Source organism: Haliaeetus leucocephalus, unplaced genomic scaffold, assembly GCF_000737465.1.
Source record: "Haliaeetus leucocephalus isolate CR32 unplaced genomic scaffold, Haliaeetus_leucocephalus-4.0 Scaffold406, whole genome shotgun sequence".
NCBI classification, from domain to species: Eukaryota; Metazoa; Chordata; class Aves; order Accipitriformes; family Accipitridae; genus Haliaeetus; species Haliaeetus leucocephalus.
The window spans coordinates 8,329,294-8,343,314 of record NW_010972842.1 but is presented as its reverse complement, the minus strand read 5'-3'; the positions used below and the strand labels follow the sequence as shown (position 1 = coordinate 8,343,314).

The 14,021-nt window shown below is 38.2% G+C and overlaps 1 protein-coding gene across 1 annotated transcript in view; it reads right to left on the bottom strand.

The window, feature by feature from the left end:
- Window positions 1-2,904, bottom strand: part of SLC16A7 (solute carrier family 16 (monocarboxylate transporter), member 7) — a 28,130-nt gene extending 25,226 nt beyond the window's left edge. Inside the window, exon 1 of the mRNA XM_010574095.1 lies at window positions 2,694-2,904. Within this exon, the coding sequence (XP_010572397.1) occupies window positions 2,694-2,904 (211 nt within the window). The remainder of the gene's footprint in view (window positions 1-2,693) is intronic.
- Between the last annotated feature and the right edge of the window lie 11,117 nt (window positions 2,905-14,021).

Sequence of the window (14,021 nt, the reverse complement as noted above, 5' to 3'; positions counted from 1 at the left end):
CAGATCTTAGATGTTTTCAGGTTACCTTAATTAGTAGTATGATGAACAGAGTGTTCATCGCAGACGTACGTATCGCACTTCATAGTAAACAATACACCTTGTACTCATGGTCTGAACGTGTATTTCATATTAGAGCACATCAAATGCTGAGGAATCAAACCACCTTCAGACAGTAAAAACAAAGGAGTGATTTCCTTCAGAAATGTTTTTCCTGATTGCTATTTCATATTCTGCCAGTGATTGTCTAAATGGCCTATTTTTTAGGAAGTGCTTCTAGAGAAGCTATGGCTTCAAAGAGTGTTTATATCAGGCAGGGTCGTTACTCTCAGCGTTTTAAAACCACGAGTCTCTAACAAGATATCCAAACAACTTTGCCTACTATTCCTGTGCGGATAATCTTCATAGTGACTGGGGTAGGTGTTAGCAGAATGAATAGTAAACAATTTTGTAATTTTTAATGTCAATGTCCAGGTGAAGTTAGTATGCTGGGACTCAGAACAGTAAAAGAGGTATTAGAGAAAAGGCAGAAGTACTGAATGCTTTGCATTTTACACGAAAAGTTGTGCACATTGAACCCTGGAGATAAAAATGACGACAGCTAAACATCCTGTGGTTTGCATCTGTACTGTTAATAAAACTTGGGTGAACTTTGAGATGACAAAACCGGCATAAATTAAATGTTATTCAAAGATTAAAACAGAAGAACAGCACCTGCACTATAAAGCAAATCTGCCCGTAGAAAATCAAGCTCTGATCAGAAAACGTGGTGAAAAAGGGTCCAGGTCAAAAGTCACAGCACAGGGAAAGCAGAAACAAACTCCAGCTTTTCAACATCTGTGCTCTTCCCTTGTTCCAGGTGGGTCCAGCACTTGTCCAGGGGCCTCCACAGTTACACGTACACATGTACACATGTACACATGTACGCTCCCGAGTGCAAGTGCTGGTGCATCCTTAAGAAGCAACGACATTAGAAGGGACCCGAAAGTGATGGGACATACCTGCTCTTTTACTCCACTCTGGATTGCATTAAGTTCAAGTTACTTCACCTGGTGAATTTTGGTGAATCACTTGGTTATTGCTGCTGGTCCTATAAAATCCTTTATGATTCTCCACTAGTGTATGAATAATTTATGATTCTTTATTAGCATATGAATAAAAATGGGATCAAAATATCTGAACAGCAAGCTTTTGTTGATATTGACTCCACTGGTCAAGACGTCTTTATAAGGTCTCTGTCTCTGCCAGCATTTGAAAAAAGGATCCACTTTTCCACCCCATTAACTGAAAAATATTTACCAGAGGTACTTAAGCTAATGCTATGCTGGCTGCAGGTTCATTTTTATAGTCAGAGGGGAAAAACAGGTACTTAGAGAGAACAACTCAGGTAGCCCGAATTTCTCTCTACAGGCACCTATCTCTTCTCCCTGACTGCTAAAGGAGCGAGGGTCATTCAGGTGCCAAAACTTAGGTAGGTTGAAATCAGAGATAAAAAACTACCATGCTAAAAATGAGACTTTTTGCTTCCTTCAATAGGTTGTTTACTGGACCTGATAATACCGTACTTTATTATTACACAGATACCACTTCTGAAAAACGTTGGAGTGATGCTTTTCAGTGATTAAAGATATTGAATCTCAATGTCCTATTGGCACAATGTTTTCCATTTCTATCTATATACATTTATACATATGTACCTACACATACACACACACATAAATATAAAGGTATGCATTTAATTGATCCATCATTGCAAACAGTCCAAGATGTTCCAAAGAAAGGGCAATGACAGTTCTATTGCCTGAAATAACCTCTTATTCAGACCTCTGTACTGCCTGAAAAAGTGTTTTGCCTAAGTAGCAGCTAGCTCCCACCAATACTTAAAAAAATATTCTGAAAGAATGAAGAAATCAAGCTGAATTTAACAGTTAGTCTTTGAGGTTGATAGACACAAAACCTGCCAAAGCAGGTTTGACACAGTACTTAAACATGGCTTTATATTTTAAAATTCTTTACTTGTTCTTTACTTCCTTGCTCGCAAGAAAAAAAGATATTAGAGAGTTCATGTTCACTGTTTATTTCAGTCCCAAGAATAAGATTGTCTGTATCTTAGCTCTTATACAGATGGCATGTGTGAAACATGGCTCTTGGCCTAAATGGAAAGTAGGATTTTATTTTAGAACAAACAGGGATGAGATATAACCCCCCTGTCTACAGAGGAATACCTGTGCCTGACTAATGAACCCTTGTTGCCATAATAATTTTCTGTGTTTAAGCTCCATCATCTGATCTACTGAGAGATCTCACCGAGGCAGTGGAAACCAGGCAACTGTACCCCCAGCCCCAGGAGAAGTTACTTGGGCACTGCTTTGTTGGAAAATGTGGCTTTCAGAAACTGTGAATTTAGGGCAAAATTGCAAAATAGAATTAGGTAAAGGAACAAACAAAAGGCCCTAAGGGGAAAACCAAAAGGAAAAGTATATAAAATGTTTTAAAAGTGAAAGTAAACAATGCTTTAATGATGATGAGGCTACCAGGACTCTGATAAAGTATGATACAAAAAGAAGCATGTATTTTGCTAAATTCTTTAGGTAATAATGATAAATTCACGTAGGAATTAACTTTAAATGCTTTAAGACCATAGGAAAAAAACCAAACCCAAAGGATGGTATTTGCAAATTTCACAAGTATCTTACCTCCTGCATACATGACAGCCAACATTATCGACGATATCCAAGCTATCTCACTATATGATGTGTGGAAGATTTCTTGTATTTCTTTGAAGAATACCGTGATGGCTTTGGGGAATGCATAGGAAAATCCAATGGAGATAAAAGCCCCGAAGACCACAACCCATCCCCAACCTCCATCTGGAGGTGGGTACTGTGGCGCTGCTGCTGGTGGCATTTTTGGTCTTTGTCTCTTCTCCAACTAGGCTGAAAAAGAAGAGAAGAAGCAAGGTTTCAAACAGTTTTCCTTTTTTTCTTTATCAAGCTGCAGTATTCAATCATCATCTGCAGGGATTATAAAGAAATCTCAGAGCAGAGACCAATTTCCAGCTTTCATGGGACCACAGAACACGAGCACCTGTTTTCAGAAGCAAAATCTGTTCTGCAAAAAAAACTCGTGGCAAGAATATTTGCGATATCCTATTCAGTATGTGGCAACTGTTACAAATCACTGATCTCAGTCACTGAACTTGTATTTGCAATTAGTCACTTATTGGAAAGCGACGTGTTTGTGGGGGTTAATTTATGTAGCTCTACTATCTACAGTGTGGATTCAGCACAGGAATGAAACAGAAAAAAACCCTGGAAATTGGATTTACAGGAAACAATGGGAAAAAGTTACAGTAAATTATCACTAAATGCCATTGTGTTAGCAAGATTTAGCAGTACCTGAGCAAAATAATCAGCAATGACAACAAGGAATAAATTCATTACACTGTTTTTTACCATATGCTGTCATTATCCAGTTTTTGATGATTGTTGATATCTCTTGCTTATCTCATGAGAACATCTAAAAAGCGGGTTCTACACAGAGATATAAAATTCCCCGTGTATCCATAAAATAAATACAAAATGTTACAATTCCATATTGTACTCTAATTTTTAACATTTTCATCTTCACATTAGTTGATGTCAATATGACTTTGTAGGAACAAGGTGGGGCTTGATAGTACTATTTTTGCTCCGCTTCCACATGTCAGAAGACATTAGGAAGTCTTTCACTAATAACCTCACAAACTTGCCACAGCTATTCTCTAATTCAGAATTTAACATAAAAGATGCCACCAGAGTGATATCTTACAGAGGTTCTGAGAGGTGCAACCAACACATTCAGGCAGCTCAAGAAATCATAGGTAATTCACTTAAAACTCCTAGGCCTGAAATAAATTTCATACTGTTATTATCATCCTGATACCTAAAAACTTAAGCTTTCTACATTCTTCACAACCTTTTTAGGAAATATGCAATAGTGAGAATCTATTTGGTAATTCTGAGATTTTTCCACTATCAAATCCCTTTTTATTATTAAACACAGAGCTGGAGTCCTGTGTTTTCTTCTATGTAATCCAGCCTACACAAACAGCAAGAACTGAAAATTCCTCCTTCCTCTCTGTTTCTTTCTTGGGCATTTAGGCAACTCTCGACTGGTCTCCTGCCATACCAGTATCGAAAGCTGTGGATGATCACAGTGTGTAGGTTGCTGTTATGCTTATGATTACCAGCAAGTCTCTATGTGATTTCTTCCATGCCGCTTAACGGCATATTCCAATTTCTGGCAGCAAACTGCATTAACAGTGGGAGTGATATGATTACCTTAACAAAATCTAAAAGCCAAACTGTGTCAGCTTATATTAATCTCTCGGGATAGTGCCTGGAGTACTTTCTGAGTAAACGCCATGTAGCACTGCGTGCAATATATGCCACAAAACGAGCAAAATGTTGCTTTTAAGTTTATCTATCGCTAGGCTAGCCCTGGGATAGAAACCCACTGGACTTCTGCATCTCCACTTTCTTGAAGCTGATTGTAGCCATCACCCTGATATTGGCAGACCTCTGGGGGAAGCTAAATCAACCATTAAAACATCTGACGTATATGCAAGGTTGCAAAAGCCCAGGTAGTTTGGTTTCTGCATCATATCACACAGATTTGCCGCTGGCAGCAATAGATATCTATTGCTCTGTACACAGAGCATATAAATCATTTTATATGCATGTCCAGAAAGAACCTCTGGCACGTACTTTGTTTCTGCTTATCCTAGTCTCAGCTTAACATTAGTCCACTGACGTACATCAGTGAGGAAAACCTGGGCCTGCCACTAGAAGAAGTTGGACGAGCAGAGACATTTCTGGTGGCTGAGACTTAACTCTGGCAAAGCAGTTAAATACCAGTTTGTTTTGCTGCATCAGGACCCATTTGAACAAAGAGTATCTCAGAAAGCCTTTTGTAACTTAGAACACACATAGTGATGATCGATTGCCTTCAAAAGCACAAAACCTCAAATTGGAATGAAAAGCAGAACTCTATTTCGGCGAACTGAGTGACAGTAAACAACAAAGTTTGCTATCTGTCCCAGAAAGCTGTTGTTCTGCTCATCTGAGAAAACTTTTGGTTATTTCCTAAAAAAAGGTTAACTATTGTTTTCTTACACTTCAAAGGTTTGAGCATATTTGTTTTCCTATTTCATATTCATATGACAACACTTCTAGCTCTATTATAAATTTTAGTAATGCCACACAACATCAAGGCATCTCTCTCCATAAAAATGCAAAGGGATTATCATTTTATTGAGGAAGCACTCCGTTTCCTAAAATAATACACAACCACTTTGAAAAATCACTGACACCACATTAGTCAGAAGAATGCTGAAGGTTCCCGAATGTCACTAAGGCATCGACGCTTTGGAAAGATCCCATTATATCCAGCTCGGTGCTTTCCTCCCTTCAAAAGCTTCATAGTAAACTAAGGGAGCATTAAGGAGAGGAGCAAAGGGGCATTGGCTGCTCCTAAGCCTCAGCCTAGAGGGAAACTCCTGCAAAGTCCATTGCATGGCCAGCTTGTAACGCTGCAGCAGTAAAAGCCTGGCTGCTAACCTATACGAGACATTACACTGTCACAAAGAAGAGCCTGGATCATTGTGTCTCACACCTCCTGTTTATTCCACAGAGTAGAGTTAATAATAGCTTCCCCAATGTTCCTTTATGATGGTGATAGCTAATTTTAGCTTCAGTTAATAAAAGGTGAAAAGGAAAAAAAAAAAACCATGTTTGCACCAAGAGGAAAAAAGTATTCATTTTGTCAGGAACATTAGATCCAACATCTCAAACATCCCATACCTGCTCAGGAGCTAAAGCAACTTTCTGCTGTAAAATCTATACTTAATATCCCTGAAACTGAAATCCTCCTAAACAGTCTAGCACATTAACATACCTAGCTCTAATCTAAGCCTAACTAGTAAGATTTTAGTAGTACAGGTAATATATGGACAAGTGCAAAATCCATTAGCAACAAAAACAAACCAGCATTTTAGACCAGTGGGTGTAAATGTTGACAAGGGAAGAGGCAGAAGAGGGAGGAATGAAGCAGTGACAAGCAAAATGCCTTTTCAGACCTCTCACAGCTTATTATGAGCTGTGAAAAATAAAAAGAACACGGTAGAAAGCATAAAAACAGACATGTGTGATGATGTTCATGTGAAGGACATGGTACCAGGAAAAAAAAAAAAAAAGCAGCACTTGAGTAAATAAAGGTCACCACCAGTGTTTTTTGTCAGTCATATGAATTTCATCATGTGCTTAAAGCCAGCGAGCACTGCTCATACCTTTGCTTTTATAGGCAAGCAGCGGGTGAGGAACGCTGCCTGCCCTCCGCCCAGGGCAGCAGCAGGGAAATAGCGACTGAAGCGTGTCCTGAGCAAAGCCATCCATCTCCCTTCTCTCAGACACAGAGAGGCTGCTCAGCCTTTCCGTACCCTGAGTCAGACTGCGCACAAGGATTTTCTCCTAAGCTCCTTCTAGCTCCCCTGTATAAATCCCATTTATGTAAGCAGTGAACGAGAACATAGCCTACTGTAGTAAGAGCCGCGTGTGTCTACTAACAAATAATAGGAGAGAAACAGAGCGAGAGGACACTTCTAAAACATCTGATATGCAACATTATTATATAGGTCTCAGCACATTTGAACTTACTTAAGCAAATGAGAAAGAAAGAAAGGGAGAGAAGGAGGAAGGGATGGAGGAAGGAAGGGAAAGGAGATTTTAAAAGGGAAAAAAAGGAAGAGAGAAAGCAGCAAGCAAGCCACAAGGTCAAACTAAGAGCAAATGCTACAGACAAATAATGTATCTTGATACCATGCACCGTAGACTTCAGCCAGTGATGATCAACCCGTTCAGACTGCTCTTGTACCAATGCTTCATTAATATTCTGCAGTTGCCAGTTGCCAGAATCAGCTATCAATACAACAGCTTGTCAAAGACTCTTCTGAGAAGGGGTTATGTCGTTCTCTTGTTTACAGAGACTCTGATTTTACTGGGAGTTTTAGTTTTGTTTTCCTGCAACATTAGAGTAACTGCTTTTCTGCTTGCATTTTGTCTGCCTTGTCCTCAACGTGCCTCATCACCACTTGACTCAGCAGCCATTTGTCCCAGAATAAAAGAGCTGGTATGGGAAAAATCTGTCCCCAGTTGCCGTAGGATAGTAGGAATATTTGGCACATGTGTACTGCATTCCAGTTCCACACAGTAAGCCAAGGACCTGAAAACCCTTTGCAAACTTGAGCAAATTCAGTCTTAGAACATCCCTGTGGGGTGACCGAGAAGCATCATCCACTTTCAGGCGTGGGAAACAAATACACTAACAGGCTAAATAACCTAAGTCTTGTCCCAAATCAGTGGCAGAGCTGGGATGTGGACTAACGTCCAAGTAAGCTGTGAGTTATGACTGAGATTTTTAAGTACATCTGCATTTTAGAAACTCATTAAGTAGCAAATGCAGATTAATTGCACCGCTTAATACTTGAGTTAGGAGCACAGGTGGGATACAATGTTTGCTTTATAGCTTTGAATAGTCTGCTGCTCTAACTTACCCCTAACGAACGTCAATTACATTGTGGTATTTGAAATAAATGACTTTGTGGTAGCATTAGTAAAATAATGAGCTATAGAGGAGTTATACTCTTACAAAAGATCCTTGCTTAAAAGCTGCAAAACTTTCCATTTTCTTATTTTTATTAACAGCTCTTTCACAAGTTCCAAGCAGGTTGGCAGGATAGGTATCATGTCATCAGATGGAATTGCCTCACTAGCCTCTACAAGCTATTGTCATTATCTTGTGAGCAATATTCAGTACCGGAAAAAAAAAAAAAGATCTTAGTTTTGCAACAAGGTTTTGCTCTGACTTGGGATTTTCTTTTGTGGAGAACAGGAAGATGCGGAAAGGCTCTGACTGAAGGGATCAAGAGAGCTTGTTCTTTGCTTTTAGCTCTAACCACTCCATTCTGGAGGCAAGTAGCTCCTAATGAGCTCTGGTACCTAAAAGAACTGGCTAATCATCCTGAAAGAGGAAAATACTCTCCATTTTGCCTGAATGTCTGTATTCAGTGACTGCGGGGTATGCGAGAAATGAAGCCCAGGTAGATGAAAGATACACTCGGAATCTGACTTTACTGCCTTTTTTCCACTAGGGTCGAACCTGCAGCACAAATACACCCTATGTGAGACCAAGAGACCAAAACTGCCAAAATGGGCCCAGGCTATTTAGCATTTCGGAGACATGCTGGGTTTTGTAAAGTTTCTCCAACAGGCTTGAATCAAAGGGCCATGTCTGTGAATGCTTTCCAGACTTTTATGTGACAATAAAATTAATTATACATATAGTTTGTTAGATTAAATTGTATTTATGGGGCATATGTTAGGATTTACTAACATTTACTAAGGATTTTTGCTAGAAGTCTAAGCAAATCTTTAAAAAAGAAAAAGACCAAAATCACTAGCCTTACTTAATTTTAAAGTCCATTTCACTTCAGTCTTTAATAGCACAATATCCATCAATATTAAAATATATTACTACAGGTATTTTAAGTATAAAGCTATAGCTTATTGAGAAAAAAACAAAGTTTTTTTTTGAAGGGGAGATGAAGGAACTAGTTCTAAATATTCACATCTATGAAACAAACACGGAGTTGTTCAACCGATCCATAATTTACAGTTAAGAAGCAATATTGTAGTATGCTTGTCATCCCACTGAGGCAGTAGCAAGATGGTGTGGGAAACTAATAGCCCCTCACACATCCAAAGCGGGTATATTAATATCATTCTTCCAAATACCTAGGAGGCTGGCAGAGGCAGGCTCTGTGGAGGCAAGCAGAAAGGAGGCAAAGGCACATGTTGCAAGGCAAAAATAAATGAACAATCCCAATAACTTTCTTTCTTCTTAGGGTCTGGCACTGTAGCGGGCTGATCCGTAGTAACAGCATCAGCTGAGCAGATAATTGGATGTAAAAGCAAAACCTGTTTGCGGAGTTAAACAAGGACGATTAGAGATGTGAGTTCCTGATGGCTGCGGGAATAATGAGAGGTCTAATTCACTTTTACCAAGAAGACTGGAATAAAAGCACATGTCTTGTAATTCCTTCTTCCTGTTTGAGGACTCAAATAGGATTACCGAGACAGAAGTGAGCCCTGTAAGATATTGCCCTATAAAAAGCAAAAATGTATAAATTATGCTGTGAGAGTGTAATTAAAATCCCATTTGCACTAAGGCCCTACTTCATCGCCATTTAAACAGAGGCTGAGGCCAAAAGCTATTACTAAGCGAGTCACTGAAGTCAGGTTTTTACAGAACTGGAACCCCCATCTGAAAAAATTACATTGAAACTATACTGGAATTGTTACATCATTGAAATCAGATTCTGAGCGCTGCTGAGTCACTAGTGAGATGGCTAACATTATTTGTGAAAACTAATATCAATGCAGCATTTATAATTCACTGGATGGTTTTGGGGTTTTTTTTTGGGGGGGGGGGGTTTTTTTTTAACCTCCCATGTTGTGCTGCCACATTCTCCTGGGAAACCATAATCTGTATTCACAATGACAGTCATGGGTTGGACTTCCATTCATCATGTCTTCTGTTATTACTTTTTTCCATTGATTTTAAGGGAAACCTAAATGACTGGCTTACTCTGGATGACTAAATGCCTAGACGTGAAGTGAAGTGAAATGAATTCCAACCAAAGTGACTGCAATTCTGTTTTAATTACTTCAAAATAGCAGTCAATAGAAAATCTAGCCTGAAGAGGCTGGCACTCCACCCAAATTGAAGTGCACTGAAATGAAATGTTGATGGCTAAATTGAAAATGCCAGTGATCCAGTCTGAAGAATTAACCAGTTTTAACAATAAGTTGATTGAGGTTGATGAAAAATTCTGCATACCTGGAAAAAAAAACCCATCATACTAATCAACCTTTCAAAAAAACCCAAACCAAAACTTTGTTGTGCCATTAAAAAACTAGTTTTAATAAGCTCAGCTAAACCTGTCCTTCATAACTCAAAGCGTTGGCTCCCCACACTGCAAGAATATTGATCTACTTATTCATTTTTAACGACTCGTACCACCCTTTAAATTCTAGAACTGCTCCCTCATATTTAACTATGGTAGTTACCAGCTTTACAACCTGTTGTATAAGCTTATTGTTTTAACTCTGTGTAGACCAATTTTGAACCATATTTGTTAATGTAAGCCTTTTCAGTACATCAGCACACTCATCTTCTTTGAAATTCACATGGAGTGAATATTATAAAAAAGAAGAATACCTGGAATAACAAAAGTCATGTAAATCTGGAGCTGTATGCTTGATACATATTTTTAAGAGTTCTGATGTTTGGAAGATGGGGAGTTATATTTTCACTTATTTGTAGTATTTTATAAATGGAAGAACTAAGGTTTCAAGTCAGTGTTAATAAAGTTGTCTGCACAGCTGCTGCACATTGCTTGAAAAATAAATAGCATAATCTTTCCAAAGCAGCAGATTTTCCATTATCAATAATAACAGATATTCATTTTAATATCATTCTCTCAATACTAAGCTGCAGAAAAAAAATATCAATGATGGGAAAAGCTAGTCTATTCTTAGGCTGTGCTATTAGTTAAGGTTCTCAAAATCAAAATTAATGTCTTTTTACATAAACATATAATTTGGAAGTGGCAATGTTTAATTCATTTATTGCTGAAGATAATATTCACATCCATTTACCAGCTTAATATTTGACGTTATGAAGACGCAATAGATTCCAATTCAAATTCTGCTGACATTAATTTCTGTAAACTTTATCAGTTACTCTGTGCTCTTGAGATTAGAATCCAACCCCCGGCTGTCTTCTCTACTTCACTATTACAGCCCAGTGTACTTTCTGTTTGTGTCCCACCACTCGCCTAAATCCTGGCCTGGAAGCACCATCTCACACATACTGGGAAAATATTTTTCTTCTATTTTTGTGAAGCACATGACTCCCATGGGTGGAAATAGTTACGAATGCTTAAGTCTCAGTGACAGCTACTTAGATTATGTAATAGGAAGTAAACTGATCTGGATTCTGTTCCTAAGAGCATATGACTGGAAACACATAACAAGCCAAGGCTGGAAAATAACTCCAGACAGCAAAAGCTCATACGGGGTTCACATTTCATCTATTCCTGCCAGTCTGGAAATTGTTCCTAGTTTAAGAAATATTTTCTGTATTGTTAGTAAAATGGAAAAAGTTAGGAACACTTCTGATGACATAGAGACTTTTAGAAGTTTGAACTGGGAAATCTAATGAATTATGAATTATCTGTTAGCAAAGCTACAGTTAACTTATGTATTATATAGAAAATTACATAAATAAGGGAAAAAGGGAATGGGCAGAACCACCACAACTTTCAGTGAGGAAAATAGCTTTTAAAAGAAATTACTTGGGAGCCATTGTATCTTAGAAAAGCCAGAAGAGTTTCTGCAGTTGTAGGTATCCAGTCTAAAAAACTCCCCAGGATTTAGGTCATAAGTAAGAAGCTATTCTGTTAATGTAGATTTTAAAAGCTGTGTGAGAGTAGAGCAAGTAAGCCATCTATTTGTATGAAATAAAATTAAAAACATACAGCTAATTCAAACTGCAAAATCTAGTCAATACAGCTGTGCCTGTAAAGGCTTGATGTGAGCTCTTTCTGCCAGTGAAAGTTAAAATGTGAGCCACTGATTCCAAGCACAATATAGCCAAAAGATAATTAATCCAGAGGTCCTTCCAGAATTACTAAAACATATTAGGTCGGTAGAAAGAAAGAAGAAAGAATGAACAAATGAACTTCATCTGCCTTAACAGAATTTAGTAGAGGTGAAAGCTTTTTATACATTTACAAAAAATGTTTTTAGAACTGAATCAGTGTGGCTTCATAAAACAAAGTGGAAGAATTCTAAAAATGGCAACATTTTTCTTGCAGACATATTCTATCTGAGAGTTTTCTCAAGCCAGAGACATTAATTTTCATTTTATTAATCTTATGACCAGTGATACCCATGGCTCTGAAAAAGCCAAACATGACAGCAGGTATGTTCCTCACTCCGACTGTCTCCAGTTCCGAGGAGATAGATCGTCACGCAGATATGCTAACACAGTGCTCGTGTTTGGGGCCATGCAGGGGCCATCCTTGAAGATGCACTTGCCATTTCTTAACTACAGAAATCAGATTTTAATAGCACCTTGAGGACTGTGCAGGGGAAGGTAACATCTCTAACCACTTAGCATTGAAGTAGACATTATGTCCAGCACGCTCAACTTTCAGCCTTTCTTATGCTGATATTTATGCTGGCAAAAGATTGTAAACAAAGTTCTATTCTTGTTTGATAGCCTGTAAATTTGAGCAGACAGCTAAACAAATGGGGAGGTATATATTTACACAGGACAGTGTCGTACTATGCAGATACTCATGCCATCTCTTGATGGCTAAACGTGGCTAGCAGGAGTTGAATAGCTGTGTTAGCTTAGTATCCCATCGAGGCAACTTAGATCTACTCAGGTATCATGGCATTGTGCTACATAAAATAAGTACATGTATGATGATTATTTGTCCAGTCTGGAACATGATGATCAAAGATTCATTTGAAGTATGTACCAAGACTAATATAATTTAGGCAATGGCAACGTTTTAGCATAAACAAATACAGGGAAGGAAGAAGTTATGATTGTATTTGATTTCCATGGGAAGGAAAAGGATGTTTAATTACAAACTTACTATGTACTTTGTCCAAGTGTTAATAAGGTGACCTGCTGATATGTATACAAAACAACTTTAAAGACCAAGATGGTTTAATCAAATTCTGATGTGTACTCCTCCACCCATTGTGAGAAATTGGACATGGGGAGATCAAAAAACCTCTCTTGCCTATTATGGACGACACTTTTTCCTAAGACAGTACACAACACCCAAAGAGTACGACATACTGCTGTACCTCTCAGAGACTAGTTCTACAATGCTACGGCTAAAACAATCTTCAACTAATTTGCAACAGGCTTTAGAATTCATCAAGAGTTTAATATAAATCATATTGTTTATACATGTATCATTTGCAACGTTTTTATTCTGCCTTTTACTAAATCCCCATTGAACTTCCAGAATACATGCATGAAGCCTGTGGTTCTGCTCTCGCACAGCGGCACTGAAAAGTTGTTTAGTGCTTATCAATACACTCAAAGAGATGAAGTGAAGAGATGACCAACCACTGAAGGATGCAAGAGAAGTGCTACATCATTCTGAAACTCCTCCCCTCTCATGTTGGCATCAGGAATTTCTGAAGAATCTAGAAATCCAATTTTCTTTCCATATTTTTTTCATATTTACCATATTTGAATCTCCCTTTATAGATTTGCCATTTAATCCCAGCACTATGCATTTACCTTATACAACATCCATTTCCCCAATTTACAGTGTGGAACACAAGGCTTCTGGAACCCAAGCCTTTTGACCAGAACTTACCAGCTATCTTAGCCTGTTACGAAAGTGCTCCTTTCAAACATTAAGACAAGAGGAATTCCTTTTCTTACTACAAATGGATGATCCAAATAGGCAACTTTCTGCATTGCAGACCCAAAAAGTAAACCTGAAAACCAAAGTCCTGAACTGCAGCAGCCTGCTAATTACGCAATATGAGCTTGCTATTGCAATAGTTCTGGTTTAGCTGGTAAATTACTCATTTTTGACAGAGAACATGGGGTAGCATTGCTTCATTGCTCAAAAGTAACCTGATAAATTCACAACAAGTTGCACTTCTGATATATGCTGGACTAACTGTAAAACTTCTCCCACATACCAAAGTGCTTTGCTCTACAAAACCCTTCTTTGCCAAAACTACACCAAAGTAAACAGACTCACAAGCATTAGCTTTTACATTTCTGTATCATCACAAGAAAATCTTTACACTTCAGATTATTCTCCTGTGAACTGAGATAACATAACACTCATTATTCTCGTTATTGAGAATCTAGATCAA